This window comes from Leptinotarsa decemlineata, unplaced genomic scaffold (genome assembly GCF_025532065.1).
Source record: "Leptinotarsa decemlineata unplaced genomic scaffold, Ldec_3_MD MMD2_P_RNA_scaffold_1, whole genome shotgun sequence".
In the NCBI taxonomy this organism is placed as follows: Eukaryota; Metazoa; Arthropoda; class Insecta; order Coleoptera; family Chrysomelidae; genus Leptinotarsa; species Leptinotarsa decemlineata.
This window is the reverse complement of record NW_027412523.1, coordinates 4625916-4645455: the sequence shown is the minus strand read 5'-3', so window position 1 is coordinate 4645455 and position 19540 is coordinate 4625916. Positions and strand designations below refer to the sequence as shown.

The 19540-nt window shown below is 33.5% G+C and overlaps 2 protein-coding genes across 5 annotated transcripts in view; both read right to left on the bottom strand.

Moving 5' to 3' along the window:
• The window catches only part of LOC111507279 (vesicle-associated membrane protein 3), a 32159-nt gene extending 23568 nt beyond the window's left edge, over positions 1–8591 (bottom strand). The window contains exon 1 of the mRNA XM_074181013.1: positions 8579–8591. The gene's annotated coding sequence lies outside the window, so the exon portion shown is untranslated. The remainder of the gene's footprint in view (positions 1–8578) is intronic.
• LOC111507278 (zinc finger protein rotund) overlaps positions 1–19540 on the bottom strand; it is a 312056-nt gene that overhangs the window by 8935 nt on the left and 283581 nt on the right. The window contains exon 1 of one of the 4 annotated variants that reach the window (XM_074180494.1): positions 17747–18743. The exons of the other annotated variants lie outside the window; for them this stretch is intronic. Within the exon in view, the coding sequence (XP_074036595.1) occupies positions 17747–18514 (768 nt within the window). The 5' untranslated portion in view covers positions 18515–18743. Of the gene's footprint in view, positions 1–17746; positions 18744–19540 lie in introns of those variants that run through there. 4 annotated transcript variants of the gene reach the window in all.

The window sequence follows — 19540 nt, the reverse complement described above, 5'->3', positions numbered from 1 at the left end:
AAGCGTCAATCACGCCAAGATAATTACTTACTTATTTGCTCGATAACAATGGTAAACAAATGATGCACATCAACTCTGAAATTGTTCAGTTCCCAAAAAATATGGTTAATCAATAGAATATGTGGGAGCAGCTTTTCTCTGTATTGAACTGGTTGGCAAATTACCAAAGCACAAAGGTGTTCCACTTTTCAAAAAAGGGTGGGTTGATCTACATAAATCTCATCAATGCTACTCAGCTGTATTACAAATGCATCTCAACTGTAGATCAATTGTCTTATCATCTAGGTTAATCCAGGCAATTGTTAAGTAATTTTAAATTTAAAATTCTGCATTTGAATGCTTCCAAAAAAAATCGAAACCAAGTTTTTCATGGTTTGCCAAAATACTCGCCTAGTTTGAGGCAGCTTAAATATCTACTGAAAAATGAGGCTGTTATTTTTCTGTCTCTTGTAACTGCTGCTTCATTTGTCTACAAAGAGGAGGTTAACAATCGTAGGAAAATATTTTGCCATGTTTTTTCTCACTGATTAAATAATATAAGCAGTCCTACTACAGTTTTAGGAAACAAAGAAATCCATTCACCAACAAATAATTTAATTAGAAATCTAGGAATCTAACTTTCCAACAACATATTTTCGATAATGAACGTTAACCAGTTCGAAATTAAAAACTGATCCGTGCGTTTCAAAAAACGTATTTCATTTCTCAAGTTTGTTTCGCACGTACGGCTATGACACAATTCCTAAAGAACCACAACAAAACTGAATAAAATCACAGAAAAACCATGTAATTATTGGGTAAGGTCATTCCGGTTATTTTACACTCGGCCGCACATCTTTTAAGACACCTTCCACGTCGAAATCTTTCGTACTAAAAACTAGAGGTTGGTTACGAAACAACATATGACATACAGGGTGTTTCGTCACAAGATTTTGGAGCGGAAGGTTTTTTTTACTCATTTCTTAATATTCAAATTGCAAAAATTCTAACTTCTCGTCATTTTGTTTGCTACTTTCCAGCTTTCTCAAACATCTTTGCTACATACCTTTACATCAAATTTCTGACAAACAAAAATTCAAAATATGAAGTAGAATTTAGCACTGAAAGATCCTTTTTTCCAAAGTAAACAAATGTGGCGGAACAAAATCAATGTAAGAACAGATGATTTCACTGGCTGCATCTATTACTTTTTTTAATTAGATAGCAAAGTCTGTATAATAATATTTCTAACGCTCTAATAAACCATAAACACCTTTTCGGAAATTTTATACAGTGTGACCCAATTTTAATGGAACCCCCCCCCTAAAATTTGAAGTTGTAAACCGATTTTAATATTTTTTTTTTTAAATGTCAAGTACTAAAAGGTCTACCTTGGAACAAAATTTGAAATGTTCATTAAAGTTTCAGGGCATACTACGATATTTTTTCTTAGTCGAAAATCGGGATTTTTTATTAGCGATTTTTTTATTGAAAAAATCACTACGCCACTGGATTCAGAGTGCCTCTAAATAGGTGTGACCAAATTTTCATGAAAGAATATTCATTATTAACAAAGTTATGACAACTCAAAAATTCGAAAACTCACACAGCTAACAGTCACAATATATCATTTTTTTTATGATTTCAACAATAAAGTGCCGCCAGATGAAAAAAAAACAAATAGAGAAAATATTTTTAATGAAAATAACGGAATTACATTCACACAATTCAACTTACAACGAAGCAAAAAATTTTAATAAACGTAACTAATAACTAATTATTGAAATGTTTCGATTCAGTGCAACAATTGATTCTAGTAACCTCTACTAATCCACCACGTATTTCGATACATGTGTCATAGCGCTTACGAATGTTTGTGATTACGTTCCTTAGTTCTTGAGAGCTAATATCTGCACATACCTGTCGAATTCTTGCACAAAGTTCATTTCTATCTCTTGAGCGGTTTTTGTTAACCTTTTGTGTGAGAAGTCCGCAGAGAAAAAAGTCCAAAACTGTGAGGTCTAGAGATCTGCGTGGCCATTCTATAAACGGACTACCACGGCTTATCCATCGGTATGGAAAATGTTCGTTAAGCCATTGCCTCACAGCTCTGGCATAATGAACTGAACACCCATCTAACTGGACAATTAAATTTGATCGGTCATTGATTGGCAGCTCTTGAATAGCATCCCAAAACTCTGTGTTTAAAAATTCTAGAAACCTCTGCGCATTAATATTTTCCTCAAAAAACAAAGGACCAATAATTCGTTCGTTCAATATCCCACACCAGACGTTGATTTTTTGGGAATATTGGCTTTTACAGTTTATTACCCAGTTAGGATTATCCGCTGTCCAATAGCGACAATTCTGTGATGGCACTACTCCATTTGTAGTGAAAGTGGCTTCGTCAGTATATAATATTTTTTTAGGAAATTTCTATTGTTTAAATATTCCCCTTGGTCTCATAAACAATATTCCAGGCGTCTTGCTTCGTCGCCGTCTTGAAGTGTGTGTAAAAATTTTGGCTTGAAAGGTTTAATATTCTTCGCCTTGAGACATCTCCGAATAGTTTCTCGTGGAATATTCAAATCTAAAGTGGCATTCCTTATACTGGCATTAGGATTATTTCCGAAATAATCTAAAATGATTTGATCATTCCTGTTATTCCTGTTTCCTCTTTGTACAGGATTACATTTTAACATCATTTTTGATACTGCACCAGTTTCATTGAATATTTTATTTATTTTATTTACCGTACCGCAGCTAATACGAGGACGATCTGGATGTCTCTCATTAAATACTCTACAAACCTCTCTAGCACTTCTAACGTCATCTCCCGAAAGGCATACAATTTCAATTTTCTCTCTTACGCTCAATCTTGCAGCCATGACACAAAAAAAATCGAAGAACTGTAAGGTGAATATTGTTGACAATAGTATACTTAAGTCTTTCACAAGTGTCAAACTGTAATATCATGCCCTGAAACTTTAATAAATAGTTCAAATTTTGTCCCAAGGTTGACCTTTTAGTACTTGACATTAAAAAAAAAATATATAAAAATCAGTTTACAACTTCAAATTTTAGGGGGGTGTTTCCATTAAAAATTGGTCACACTCTATATACCCTACTAAGGCTGAATTAGATCATATATTTGAAATATCGCTCACAATGTGACGGTTCACTCCAAAATAAACTATGAATTTGTTTGGATACATCGAAAAATGTCAACCTCCGAGGTGTCAAAAATATGTGGTGAAATATCCAGACGTATGTAAAAAGAACGTGTCTTGAATATTTCATTTCAGAAAATTTTGTTTCACTCGAAATAAATTTTCCCAAGTTTTGATGACAAAGGTTTCACGCAAGAATTCAGTGTTTTAAAGTAGGAGGCTATATAATTTCTGAGGGAATTCCGATTGAATAATTATATGATTGGATTTTCAACAACGGTTTTCCTAACAAATATGGTGACACATCATGGTTATGCAAGTCATATTTGCATGATGGTGTATTGAACGAAAATTTGGTCAGATTCACTAGTCGAAAACATAATAAACCGAGATACTGATATGATGAGAACAAATGTACAGGGTATCTTAGAATTCTCTCCTTAAAATCAAAGGTTATTGATAATTTCCACAGATGAAGATGAAGCAAATGATTAATTTTGTTCAACGTATCAAATAAGAAATCGAAGAGTTGAAAAATGTAGGTACTTCTCAAGTTGACACGTAAAAAAACGTAGAGAAGACAAAATAATGGAAGTCGCTGTCTAACTCAAGAACATGAAATATTAGTGTGTAAAATCAAGAAAAAAATGAAATAATAGGTGGTGTACTATCTATTATGTTGTTAGTTTGCTTGTTTTGCCGAGCATTTCTGAAAATTGGTGTCAAACGTTTTTCGGATTCACGAGGTCCAAAAAAGTATCTGATCTCCGTTCCTCCACAGACTGAGTGGAGTGATTTTCATTGCACCTGTTACTCCGAAACATGGAAATCTTAGCAGCTAGCTTAGTTTGTTGATAGAGGTCGTTGGTTTATTCTTTGGCTATCAGACCCATAAATGCTTGAGTTCAACCACTAGGGTGTAGAGCCAATAAATACATCATGCTATAGAGTTTGTGATGCTCAGTTTGTTCACTCTCTAAAGATTTTCAAAATTGAAAATTCAATTTTCGTTGCTAATTTTCATTCTTTCAATTTTTTCCTTGTTAATCATCCTGTGTATGTTTTTATTAGATAAAGAACTGCTATTATTGATTTGAATCAATAATTATAACATATGTTTACCATACAGCAGAGAATACGCATTTGTTAAAATCAAACAACTCTTTTTCCTTTTTTCCCATAGACAATGAGACTTTTAAATTATTTTAATGGAGAATATGAAAGCGCGACGATAAAAATGCATCATAACTCATACACCCTCCCTTTGATTACTCACCGGGGAACGAATACTCCTATTTCCTTCGCCAATTGTTGTTCTAACTCTCGCAGGGCCGTTGAAAAAATCCTACTAATTCATTATTGTCGCAGGCAATGCGATATTCCGTGACATAAAAAATAAAATGCACACAGTGAAATTGTTAAAAACATAGCCTTGGTGACCGATCTACATGCACAGTACGCGCTGTAGATTATTTAGATTAAAATATAACATTTATTGTCGAGATGATTAAAAATTTAGCGGCTTCAATTATCTCGCAATTGCCACGCAACTAACGAACAGAGTGAATTCGTAAGAGATGACACGATTTTCCAGGTTGTAAATGATGCTTGACTAATTATCTAAAGTTCTAAAGGAACAATTCGTTCAGGCAGCCGTCCCTTACCTAGGCATTAGGTTTATGGACTGCACTCTTAGATCTGCAGAGGACTTATCTCTCTTCCTTAAATATCATAAACTGCTCAATTGTTAGCTTAATAATCGAATACAACTCCACAATTTGATGCCCTTCGCCCTTCATACTAACTATGGCCAGAATGAGTCTATAGGTAGAATTTTGAGGCTTTCTAACACTTACAATGTGGATTTAGAACTTTTTAATTCGTCTTTGGAATCATTTAAAAGTACTGAAAAGATTGTAATTGATTGACTTATTTTTGCCTTTCTTTTTTTACTCGCTTTATATTAGCTTCATCGGTATATATGTATGTATGCATGTATGTATGTTTGTTTGTAACTCTCAAGCTCGGGAACTGTTTTCACAGAATTATCGGCATTATTGCTTGATCTATTCGCGGGCAGATGGCGCTGTAGGTAACCTCATTGATATTTCTTGATCTACTCGTGGGCATATGACGCTGTACGGAACTAACAATTGTTGCTTGATCTGTTTGCAGGCAGATGGCGCTGTAAGTAACTATCAATTATTGCTTGAGCTATCCGCGGGCAGATGCCGCTATACGTAACCTCATTCATAGGTTGTTCAAAAGAAAATCAAAATAAAAAACATATTTTAGGAATTATGAGTGCTAGCGAAATTTTTTACTACAGATGAAATATTTAAATATTTACAATTACCCGTTATTCAGTAGGTACAGAAAAAAGTTTTGAACGAAACGGAAGATACATTTCAAAATCTAATTCGATTATTTGAAAGCAAACCAGAATATGGATTTCAACAATGAAAATTTTATTGTAAAATGTACACCTGAAAAATTCAGTTACTCTAATATTTGAAAAAATCGAAAAATTAGAATTAAGGTGCTTGACATACATATCAAATCAAAAAATTAATTTGAAAAATAAGATTATTCCCTGAAAAAATATTTTCAGTCCATTAATATTTTGAATGAAACTTCAAATCAAAACATCAAGACTGAATTGTTTTTGGAAATTATTACTGCAAATTTTCTCTTTACTTCGTATTTTTCGTTCGTTATTGTTTTATTTAAAAAAATATTTTCAACTTTTCAGTTCGATGTTCTTTAAAAGCGTGTTTTTTAGTTTTTTTAAACTATAAACTATTATATTTTTTCTCTACATCTAGTTTATAGTTATAGTACATGATATGTGTGAATTTGTTAATTATTTTGAAAATATAGGCAACGCCGTAAATGAATAAATAAAATAAATAAATGAGATATTCAATGTCTAATAAAGAATGTAGTACGGTGCCTAAAGGGTATAGCAAGTGAGATTATTATATCCCAAAAGTGGATCGAAAAAATTAAATATCAAGACAAGAATTAACTTATTTAAAAAACTGAGAACATAAAAAATCACCTCGGCAAAAAACTTGCAAGTCAAATTCAGTCCAGCAACTTTACACCTTGAATTTCAAAACAGGCTTCATGAAAAAGTTCTGTCTTATTGACGAATTGTTATCCACTTCATTCTAATTTCCTATTTTTTGCAAATTCGATAATTACGAAACCCAATGGTGTTCCCTGATACGGAAGTTATATATGCACTCAACTCTAATTAGCAAATTCAAAATAATAAATATTCAAGTAGGCGTTTAGAGGCATTGAACGTGACCCTGCGCTATTGAAATTTTAGAAGGTCACCACCAACCGGTAAGTCTTTGTTTGACTAGCTGGAGTCGGAGGTATGACGCGTTAAATGACCAGTGAATTGTGTTTCCCACCCGTGTTCTTGGATAGCAGATAATCAGATTCATAATCGACATTATTAAATGTTACAGGGCGGATCAAATTCGTAGCTCCGGCAGAGCTTTTGCAAACAATACTTTTGGAACCTTCGCTGTACACTATCTTCCTTAAGTGGTTTCAAACTGACTAAATTTCACTCGATTTGTGCTTTATATGGATCATATAATTTCCTACCCACGTTATGACTTATAATTTCACCTGAATAAAAACTAGTTACAAATTTAAACATCATTAATGAAAATTTTCAGCAACTCATTGAAAGGACATATTATAAACTTATTACCAACTTCCATATTATGAAACAGATTCAGATGATGAGAAGAATTCAATTATATTTGGTCACTCAGTAAATTCTCATAATTCTCAATTATATTAATTTCTAAGCATTCCAAAAGATTTGAATTTCAAACATTTCTCTTCGATATGTAATAATTCCATCGTCGTGGTTGAACTGTGTCAAAAGATGGTTTGCAAATGTGGAATCGGTCATCACATTCAACAAATTAATCGCGTGTTCTTTTATTCTTCGAAAAAAACTTCTTCCCGTTTGGCCAATATAAAGTTTGTAGAGGTACTTTGCTGGATGTTTATCGTTCATGATTTGATTGTTACCGTAAGACTTGACAAGTTGTCTGTGACCCTGGTCCAGATCGCAGGCGATAAATAGATGATATCTGTGTTTAGCACATTCATAACCTATTTTTCCCGAATTTTCTTCCTTCAGTAAAAATGACAGTTCGGTTTTGACAACTCAATGAATTCTTTTCTCAAGTTTTTTCCAAACTACTGAATAGTATATAAATATTGCAGTTCTTCGAAGATCTACAATTTGAGTTGTGGATGGCACGCACTAGCCAAGTTTTGATGTTCAATGACAAAACATAGAAATTATTAACCTACTTTCTCTTTACCAAAGTTTACAGAGATGCATCAACACGATGAAACACATTAAATTTAAATATTGGCAATGGCAATGTCAAATAACCGTTCCAATTTCCTTGGAATATAAAAAAAACTTGTGAATATTCACTTTTGAGAGAAGTAGTGGTAGTAGTGTAGAGGCCTACTCAATCCCAGGCAAAAAGTTCATCTTTTAACCAACAGATGCCGCAAGAAGTCGATTTTTCAGAAGCATTAGTTTCAATTGGATTTGTGAAAATGTCAGTATTTTCAAAGACGGTGATATCATGAAGTGGGATCCCAATCGAGTCCATGTTTAGCAAGAAACCTGATTGGTATGAGTTTGGATTTTTTTGAAGCTTCCTTCTACTTTTCGTAGTTTCTGGAATTATTTCACACATAAAACCATGAATTACACAGACTGTTACCAGTTTGTAATCACCTGAAATTACCAGGAAAATTGCATTATAATAAAGCGTGATAGGATTATAACTGATTTAAAATTTACATGATCATAAAAAGAGAAGTGGTTTCAATTTCTGAGTGATAATTAGGGTTTACCCGTTAATTTGGCAAGGTCAAACCGTATATAAGTGTGGAATATGTTGAAAAATATATGATTTGGCATTTTCCAGAGGTGACAGTTTGAATTTCCAAATAGCTTGTGAATTTACATCTGAGGGTGTGTAAATTCACCACGATGAAAAACAATGGTGTTAAAATCAAAACATATATCATAATCAAATGAGGAGAATTTGTTTATAATAAATAGTTTTTTTTCTGCATTTATCAATGCGAATTTCCGATTCATCAAGTAGTTTTACTATATACTTTTGTGTAGTTTTACTATATACTTTTGTATGCATTAAAACGCAATTACATTAACCTTAAAGTTGTTCAAAACCTTATGGAGAAGGTTAGTGATGTTAATTTTCAATGTTTAATCATTTCGCTGTTGAATATCCAGTTTATCGTATTTATACACCGAAACCCTTTCTTTGCCCTTAACTTTTTAACCATTCCAGCAATCTGACCCCGTTGAGAAGTTTCAAATTGTTTCCAGATTTACTCATTCTGATCAATTTTCAACAAAGTGCAACCATTTACAAATTGTATTCGCGATAGTTCCCAGTATTTTTAAAAAAGCACTCCTTACGAAGATTTTTCCACCCGTCCACAAAACAGAAACTGCCCCAACTATTCACACATACAAAAGATATAATACAAAGGTGTTGGTTATTGTCCTACTAAAGATATACCACTAGTGCTTTACGGCTAGCATTTGCATTTTCATTTTATTATAAGCATTGCCGTAGTTAGATTATTCTAGGTTGGGCTCAGTTCTTAAATTAGCACATTGAAAAGAAAATTTTTCACATGATTTGTTGCTTTGGTTACTAGTATTAAATGAACTCCAAAACTATTACCACTTTCAGTCCTGAACCTTATTCGATTTGTTTACTTATCCATTTTACAAATTCGAGAACAAATTCAATAATGAATAGAGAATTATTCACAAAAGGGCTTGAGGAGTTTGAATTGAGAAATAAACTGAAAAATTCATTTTATTCAATAGGAATGATTTTGTGATACTGATTTATCTGCGAGAGGAGTGATTTATTTTATAATTGTTCTACACAACTTTATCAAAGTTCATAAACAAAACTCAATAGAATCAATTATTGTTATAAATTATACACTCATTTTGTTCACCTTCCGAATCATGCTCAAATATTTATAAATAAATATTCAGTTGTAGATAGAATAAATTCTTCGAAAAAGTTGTTGGGCTTCAATGAAAAAATAAGCCTTTTTTCCTGAAAATATCCCCAACCAGATACTCTTTCTTCTTTATATTTCGTTAAATTGTACAAATGTTTTATTAGTTTCCATATTTGATACAATAATTCATAACAATATAGATTATTATTATAGCTATTCAATGATTAAAAATACATTTATAACCTGTACAAGGTATGTTCAGAAATGATTTTGAAATGGGTTTGAAAAGTCTGCTTGTCATTTTCTATGTTGGTATACATGTCACTGACGTACTATTGAATTTTCAGCTATATTCATTGTTTACTTTGTCTATATGTAAAATAGGATAGCCGCTGATGATTTGCATGAATTAATCCAAAAAAACTACTGGATTTGTGGCTTTAGCACCACTATAACGCAACAGCTTGAACTTCACTGATTTTTCTTGAATTTTTGGCCAAAAACAAGATTGTAACGATGCCCCAGCCTCCATATTCGCCAGAAATGCCTCCCTGTGACTTTGCCCATTTCCAAAATTGAAGAAAACCTCAAAGGGTCGCCATTGTAGAAGCACAGATAATATAAAGTGGGCATCGCTGAAACAGCCGAAGACTATCCAAAGATCGAGTTTTAGAAGTGTTTCGAGGGCTGAAGCGCTAGCACAAGTGCATAATATATAGTAGGCACCATTTTGAGGACGATAACATTCATGTGGACGAATACATTTTTCTCAAAACACAATAATTCACGTTTATTTTTTGTGAACATACCCCCTATACCTAAATTCTTCACTACACCACTGGTTACTTACTACATTCCCCGTATTCTGGTCACATTACGAGCACAAGAGAAATTCAAATTGTTCTGTGCATTTTTTCACAACGTTTCTTTTTGTTTCCAGCATCTCGCTATTATTTTAACCCTTGCAACAGTGTGTCGGGTTAAATTAGTTTTGACTACTTTTTAATCCCCTCTTTGTTGTAGGAACTTTATTATAATTATAGGGGTGAAGACTTTCGTATAATGTACATACAGTTGTGAAAGTTCACGGGAAACGTCCTCCACGGCAAAACAAAAGTGTAATGAGAAGTTCCCGAGGAAATTCGTTGTCCAATATTTCTGTCTCAAACTTTTTCCTTGGCGAGTTTTAGGTAGTTCAAACATCATTTTCCACATACTCTAAACTCCTGAATTATAACTTGTCCTATTTATATGTAATGGAAATAAAGTCATCACAATTATTTTTCAAACACAAATTAGCCGAAAATTTCCCAGAAATTACCTATTAATAGATTACTTTGAGTACGTTTGTAGAATTTGAGGTTAGTTGATGGTATGTATTATTTATTTACATCATAAACTAAAATACATTTTTACATTATTATTGGATCTGTAATGAGTGTGAAAACAATAAAATAAATAATAATAGGTACAAATAACAATTATTAGAGTCTGGAAAACTTAAATTATTACATATATTCAATTAAATTAAACGTTTCTTTCTTGAAGTAATCTTGAAATTTCAAATAATTTAAACAAACAATTTAAATAATGCTTTATAACGAAATTTTTAATGTATTAAATACCTTTTTTTTCTATTATTAGTGTCTTCTTTTCCACAAACGTAGGATAATGCGAAGGATAACATTTTTAGAAAGGTTTTCATCTTGTTACGCTAAAGATGTTAAAACTTCTTGCGTATATAGATAAGTACACACACACAATTTTTTTGGGATTTTCCAATTCAATTTCTAATCTTATTTTTCAAATCCTGTGATAAAATTTATCAGAATACGTATTTTATAAAGTTTATTCAAATACGTTCTTCTACTCTCTAGTCAATATTTTTATCGAATGATATACGAAAATATCGGATTCAGAATTCATGTATGTACGATATCAAACTTAAATTTCAAGTTCAATTCTCATTTTAATAATTATTATGTTCATTTGCAACAATGCCATACTTTGCTCAGGGTAATGTGCTAACGTGCTGTATTTCATTAATTGTCTACATTAAATATGCCTGAATATCATTATTTTATTTAAATTCCTAGCCTAATGATACTCTGAATGCAAGTTGTATGATAAAAACGCCTGAATTTTTTCTCTTTATACATTCAATTCAGATCAACTGAAGGTTATCAAGAGCTTTTATTTTAATAAATACTGGCCATCGAGGCGAATAATTTCGCATGGCAATTTTAATAAGGTGTTAAAATGTAAAATCTAATAATTAATTTGATGAAGCCGGTGATTAAAGAATAGACAGGATTTATTCAAGTATTCAGAGTACATTTATAGTTCCAACCCGTTAGGTACGTCTGATATTGAAAGTTTTTTGTATCCAGACAGAAATGAAATCACCAACTTTCGTGGGAGACTGACTGATGTTTGAAATAAAGTTTCACTTTAGTATGTCAAGTATGTCAACACAAATGCAGACAATTACATAAAACGTTGAAAAAAATATGCTGAATATATAACACAGTCACATTCAATTGACATTTTCTTAACGATTCTCAAAAGGCTCACAATGAAGAAACAAAATAGATTTGAAAATTATGGATAAAATATATAAATTCCAAGAAAGGTCTGATCTGTGTTTATAAAGCATCAAACGTTGCTGAGGTCTGCACAATTTCTTGGTTCGTAACAGTGTTCCAAGCCTTTGCAATTTCAGCGACATGATGGTGCCAAGACATATTGGTTTCCATTTCAACCTCCAATAAACTTATCGAAGCAGAAAGCGGAATTGTCCGTCCCGACATTGCTATATCCGTTTTGGAGACATTTATTTTCTTGGAGAAAACCGATGCATGGGTTTTTGTGGCATTGAATTGGACCTGGTTACCTCTAGATCCTCATTAATACAGGGCTTTTCATGATGAGCATTAATTAGCCGTTTCTGGCAAACTATTCAACGGATCAACCTGAAAATTCCACAGTATGCATAAGTCAATATGACCTACACGCCTAAAATATTTTAGACGAAGCAGCGTTGTCGCTTCTACTATAAAGTAGCGGCTTCTTTGATTTTTCAAATGGAACACCCCGTATATAATATATTATGATTCATTATCACTTTGTCAACAAATTCATATACTATTTTCCTATACCTATCTATTACCGTTTAGAAGATATAAATTAATTTCGAAATTTTTTTTACCAAACATGAACTTTTATAAATGCTGATAATCTTGAACTCTCTTGCACTAAAACGATCAAATTTGAAATGGAGTGGAGTGATACTATGAGGATCTTCACTCCGAGTCATATTTTCATTTGCCTCATACAGGGTCTTCAAAAAATGCAGATACTTTGATCTCATGAAAAAATGAGTGGAACTCAATTTTTTCAAATGGAACACCCTGTATATTTCAACATTTTTGAGCTCTACATCCAATTTTAGATTAACTTTGTTCAGATAATGCTATTTCTATTTTGAACCGTTTTCGAGATAAACTGTTTCAAACGGAAATTGACATGGTTTCCTTGTTCATCACTCATTTTTGTAAAACAGATTTCGTTTGATGTTTCTCAATTAGTCACAGATAATACAATGAAAAGATAATTATTAAAATACTCCTCAACCATCGAATGAAACTTCTCTTCAAACAATAGTTTTATTAACGCTGAAACACGAACTGAAAATAATAAACCCATAAATTAATGAGTTAATTTAATCGTCAGTGTATTTCAGAATATGTTCAAACACATCTCCACCTCTACTTAAACAAACATGTAATCTCTTCAAAAGATTGTCATGTGTAGTGCTTCTGATCATGTCTGGAGTCAAACTATTGAAAGCAGTTGTAACTCTCGATTTCATATCTTTCATTGTTGTTATTGGAGTAGAGTAAACCATATTTTTAATGAAACCCCACACAAAATAATCTAATGGATTGCCATCTGGTGTTCTAGGAGGCCAACGAAAAGGTCCATTATTACCAATCCATCTGTCTTCGAAGATTTCGGTTAAAGCTTCGCTGACTGAATGAGAATTATGGGGTGGAGCACCATCCATTTGGTACCATACACGTTCTCTTCCTGGTCTATTATTTAAAATCATTTGAATTCCATTCCTCAGTAAATCTTCATATTTTGATGCATTCAAATTATCATCATGAAACTCGATATAAAAAATCGACTCATTCTTTATGTCACAAAATACATTGAATTGCCATCTTTCTTGAAAACCGGTTTGGCGGACAACATGGGGATTTTCTGGCGCCCAATAATGACTGTTGTGTCTAATGAAAACTCCATTTTTTGTGAACTTGGCCTCATCTGTCCATATGATATTGTCAAGGAAATGTTGATCCTCTTGAGTCTTGACAAGTAACCATTCAAAGAATTCCACTCTACGAGGTAAATCAGTCTCTTTCAAATGTTGGACACAGTAGAACTTATAGGGATGCCATTTATGCTTATTAAGAATTCGACAAATTGTCACGTAGGGTATATCTATCTCCCTTTCAGCCTCGTGCAGAGAAGCATTTGGAAATGCATGAAAGTATCCCAAAACTGTTATACCATTGTTCAAATTAGAAATATTATTATCTGAACAAAGTTAATCTAAAATTGGATGTAGAGCTCAAAAATGTTGAAATATACAGAGTGTTCCATTTGAAAAAAATGAGTTCCACTCATTTTTTCATGAGATCAAAGTATCTGCATTTTTTGTAGACCCTGTATGAGGCAAATGAAAATATGACTCGGAGTGAAGATCCTCATAGTATCACTCCACGTCATTTCAAATTTGATCGTTTTAGTGCAAGAAAGTTCAAGATTATCAGCATTTATAAAAGTTCATGTTTGGATTCGTGGTGTTTTCCATTAATCCGTTGATATCCAATAAAAAGAGGGTTGGAGATACTAGTATAAGCAAGTGGTATAATTGTAAAAGACATTGAAATTGTTAAATTCCTTCACTACAACAGCATTCAATAACAACTGACGAATATTCTTTGTCGTGCTTCGTCCACTCTGTAAAGAGCAGGAAACAACAACACAAACAAGAAACTCCGACAAAACTTATTAATCACATTAGCAGGCAACATTTCTAGAAGAATAATTATCTCACTTCTTGATACTTTTCAAGGTCTTCTAACTCTGAAACAATCTAATCTCGTAATCTCCTTTCTTAAATTAATACATGACTTGTCTGATCGCCTAAAAATTGCCTGGTAATTTTCGATGCCGCTTATCTCGGAACAGAGGTACGCATCAGGCAAGTCTGTGGGATGGACCGAGCGCCCTGGGCGATATTTCGAAAATTTTTAGCTGTCAATCAAAGTCTATGAACGAGGTTATTCAGTTCCAAACGAGTCAGTCGGAAGAACGCCGAAGGAAAATTTGCATATTATTTTATATTTTGTTCGGTCGCAATTAGCAACACAGAAGTGTTTAGAGTTAGTTTTATGTGAGCGAAATCATTTTCGACAGTATACGGGGAAAAACGAACTATTGAATTATTATTTTAAATTACAAAATTGCAAAAGCTACAAGTAGTTTTTCACTAAAACGGGTGTTTTGATGAGGATTTCAATGTTGGAAACTCAAACGAACAATAAATCGATTGATAATATAACAAGTTTTTTGCTGGTTTCGAAAAAAATTACGATTATTACCTGAAGGGGGTTTCAAACTATCACAATGGAGAGTTACTCATAATTTTTATAATTGATTTTCATCAATTATCGGCCAATTAACTATTTCTATTCAGGAGCTATAGAAAAATGAAAAACTTTCAAGGAAGAGCTAACTATACGATCACTGAATAGGGTCATTTTCATTTTTTTTATTGTAAAAATGAACTAATCACGTAATTTGAGGAATGTTGATGAGAAAAATTATTTGAGTGAATCCGATTCTTCAGAAAACAGCCTCCAAGAAGAGGTTTGGCGGAACGGGGCGTGACGTCACCAGATATTTAAAACACGGAGCTGGCAAGGGAAAAGTGGTTTTTTTAGGAATCGTTAATAGTTTCAGGCATTTCTGTGCAAGCAGTGTGAAAATTCAATGATACAGAAAATGAAAAAAGTTTCAAAAAACTATTATATAGTATTATATGCACCAAATAAATTGTTTGTAACTATAATGACGAATATGTGGAGGATCAGTTTGATGTGAATTCACCACATTCATTTAAAAGTAATAAAGAAATACATGCATTCATACCTAATGAAGTTTGAGAAAACTTCATTTATTAACTAAACATAACGATACACTCAAATATATGGCTTGATTTTTTTCTCCTTGCTAAAAAAAAATAAATTTGAACTCTAGAAACGCTTTCAATAATTGAATTTGATGAAATACCCAGTCCCTATTCTAATCAAAATATTCCATAACAACAAAAGAGTCCACCTGTTGTAAACTACTTGCGTATGCCTTGAAAACTGAACTGAACACATCTTCATTCAAACCTTAAACATACACATACTGTAATGACATTCGCATATATCTCGTGACGTCACAACAGTTTTCGATAAACACGCAGTGAGCAAATATGGACGATGACATAATGTTTATGCAACGAAATAACAATATCAGGTTTCAAAATAATTCATTTAATGATTTGAAAATGATTATTCCTATGTAGGGGGTAACTTTTTGAATTTATTGTCAATGGAAGTCTCAAAAAAGAACTTTTGTTTGAAGGAGGCTGACAATGTTTCCTGGTGATTATCAGAGGTTTTGATTCTCAGGTTCAGAATCTATTAAGAGAAAAAGAAAAAATGAAAAAGACAAATTTTGAATGAATGCAAAAAATTTAATAAAATAAAAAACGATATAAGTGATAGTAGGTAATAATAATGTGTCGAAACTTGCACCTTTTACGGCTCCTCGAAGAATCTTTATATACCTCTATTTGTAGATTATTAGCAAAAATATTTAGCATTATAAATATCACATTTTCGATGATATATTGATACGCATATCATTTTCTTATTGACTTGTTTTGATTTCGTATTTTTACAGGTGATTTTTCTGTAAAAATAATTCATGGAAATGTGTTATATTTTATATTGATACGTTTGATATTTTAAAATTGTTATAGCTATTGGAAATTTCACTTTCTTCCACTTCTGACGAACCCATCATTTGTTATACTAAATAAAAGTACATTTCGAACGAAACATATTCTCCTCATACAGTGTTTCTAATAAATTTTATATCTCTAAACGTGCCCCATTTTCAAATAATCATCGTAATTACCAAGAAGATAAGCCATATAAAATACGCACATATACACATAATTTGATAAAGTTATTACGACATAAATTGCGAACTAATAATTATTTCTTGAGTCAAACGTATGTAGACACAAAAATATTTGAACAAGGTTGAAATAATCAATTATCTTTTTACTAATAACTGCTCACCGTATTATTCACCCGCGAGCTTTCTCGACTGACGTTTCGCCAACAGAACTAGCATCATCAGAAAATTATGAACTATTCCACAAACAATTCAGGTGCAATGATAACGATACAACTGACTAATTTGTGACACATTTCTAAAGTAAAATACAATCCATGCTTACATATTATTTACGCGTGTAAGTCATTATTATCACTGAGTTTAACAGACCGTAAAGAGTCATCGAAATTTTATTTTAGTGTTGGGTTAGACGCTCATTATCGGCTTCGACAATTATTAATGATTTTTCGTGAAAGAGGAAGAGGATTTACATAATGTTTTCTTGTGTTACGACCTTGAAGCTATTTTCGTGCTATTCATCATGAATATTTGGATAATAAAAATATGATAGATATGAGGGACGGGTACCTGTATCTGAATGCCTTTTGAAATAACAATTTAGTATTTAATTACGTCAAGAATGCAGTGGTAACTTTGCATTTTGTAATTTACAGTTAGTGTTTCAGGATATTTGTAGTTTGAGAATGTTTTACAATTTTTGCAAATTTTTAAAATTTTATCATTCTTATCAACACTTTCTGTGAAAGCCACAATTAGGTACATATTATTATTCAATATGATTTCTAATATACCGTTTTTCCAGGAAAAATAACATTACGAAATAAACATTGTTCAAATAATTGGGCATGTTAATTAATTTAGAACGTACCTTCATTATCGAGGAATGAAGTTACTTATTTCATTCATTTTAATACTTATATATGTGTTCAAGACTAACATTAACCTAAATTCGTGAATTGAGACGCTTTGCCTGAAAGAAATTGATGTTTCCACTCTTTCATTAACTGGATAAAAGTAACGATGTTATAGAAATTAACTTCGTTTCCTCGCCTAACGTTTCAATATCAGAAAACCTCGACGTTTGTTCGAAAAACACAAATCCTACGTTCATTTCAGATGCAGAAATATTAATGAATTCGAACTAATACCATTAATTCATCCATCAAACCAGAAAAGATCATTCTCTATTAACGAACTTTCATAAATCACAGCGTAAGGTCAAAACACGCATCAAATCAAATCGAATCTCTTCTTACCTTTTCCTCCTGGAAATTCTCACCCACCGATAACGGAGTGGGTGGCGTCGTCGGCGTCGTCCCCCTATCGTCTTCGTTCCCTCTCTCCAGCGACCTTGAACTTTCCGACCTAAGATTCTCCAAATGCGCCTTGTACTCCCGGTATTTCATATCGTTCAAGTCCCTGTTAACGTCCCTATTCAAATCTCTACCTACGTCCCTACCCATGTCCCTATTCATGTCTCTACTGATATCACTATGCCTCATATCACTGCCGTCCATCCTCAGGCGGTCGGCCAACCTGTCGTTCCCGTAACTCATCCTATCCATATTGTTTACGTTTCTGTCTAGAGAGTTGAGGTTCCTATCCATCAAAGCCCTGTCGTTCATCAGATTGGCTCTGTCGTTGTAGCCCCTGTCTTGGTTCTGGGAAATATTGAGGTTCCTATCCAAGCTTTGGGTGAGACTCCGCTCCAGGTTGAGCCGCTCCAAGCTGAGACCGTGGTCCAGGTTCATCCTCTGCTCCTGCATGGTCCTTTCGTTCAACAGCCGCTCCAGGCTCCGCTCCTGCTGCATCCTCTCCTGCAGAAGCCTGTCGGGGTTCAAGCTCAAGTTGAGCTCCAGCCCGTTGCTCATCTGATTGGTCCTGTCATAGCCCCGATCTATCCTGTCCTGATGGAGGTTCAGCCGCAAATCGACGTTTCGGTCGCCGAGCCGATCGCCCAGAGATCTGAGGGTGTCGATGGACCTTTGCAGGTGGCTGTAGTTGGTGTTGTTTTCCAGCAGCATCGGAGGATTGTGAAAATCCAATCCTCCCGTGCGAAAGTCCAACCTCGACTCCAGTTTAGCGACTTATCGCGACCGCAGAAAAGTCCATAAATACACTTTCCGAATGCACCGTATATTTCGAAAAATAAAGTCACTTTAAATGTTTGCGGCGAGTTCGAGAAAAGCGGTCGCCGCGGCAAAAAACAAAACAAAAACGTATCAAAAAAGCTGCGCTCTGATGGATAGTAAAAAGTATACTAACAACATGGCATATAAAAACGTCGGCATCGTTCTCACAGGCAGCATCATCCACGGCGGCACGGCAGACGGCCGACGGGTGGGGGTAATTCCGAGGAGGGGGTAGCTATTACGTAACACAATATAACAAGTGAACGTCGTCTGCCTATTCAACTTAGACGAATGCGTGGTGGGGGCTCTCTGAAAGCGCGCTGGATTCGGAATGTCGTGAGAGGAGCTTTTTTTCGGGTGGCGGACTGGTTTTTTGTTCGACCAGTATCGGCACGCTTACCGGGGCAAAAAATTCGGTTTTTGTTGGCTTCTGTATTTAGGTTTTGCACTTTTTTTTTAATTTATTGGCATCGCATAACAGATATAATAGCTTTGATTAGTAGGCACTTGTTTATGTCCTTTTTTTGCGGCCGTCAAATGCTGGCCTAGATGGTTCAAAAGAACGGTGAAGAGTTTCAAAATATTTGAACTTGTTTCAACAGTGGCGGTCCCAGAATAGGATGAAATGAACGATATTTCTTGTTTTTTTTTTGTTAAACGTAAATCAATAGATAATGTGTTCAAGTTTAATAAAAAGCAAACTGAGAAGTCCATCCCGAAAAATTACTGCGTAATATAAACATAACTTGTAAATTTTACTCACAAAATGAAATAAATTGATGGACAAATAAAATTTATATAGTTCATTTTCTTCACAATGATAAACATATCGGAAAGAAATCTTGTTCTTTACATCTAAAATTCTTGGCACAGAATACCTAGGAATTGAATTTCATTTTTCCAATAATTAATTCCATT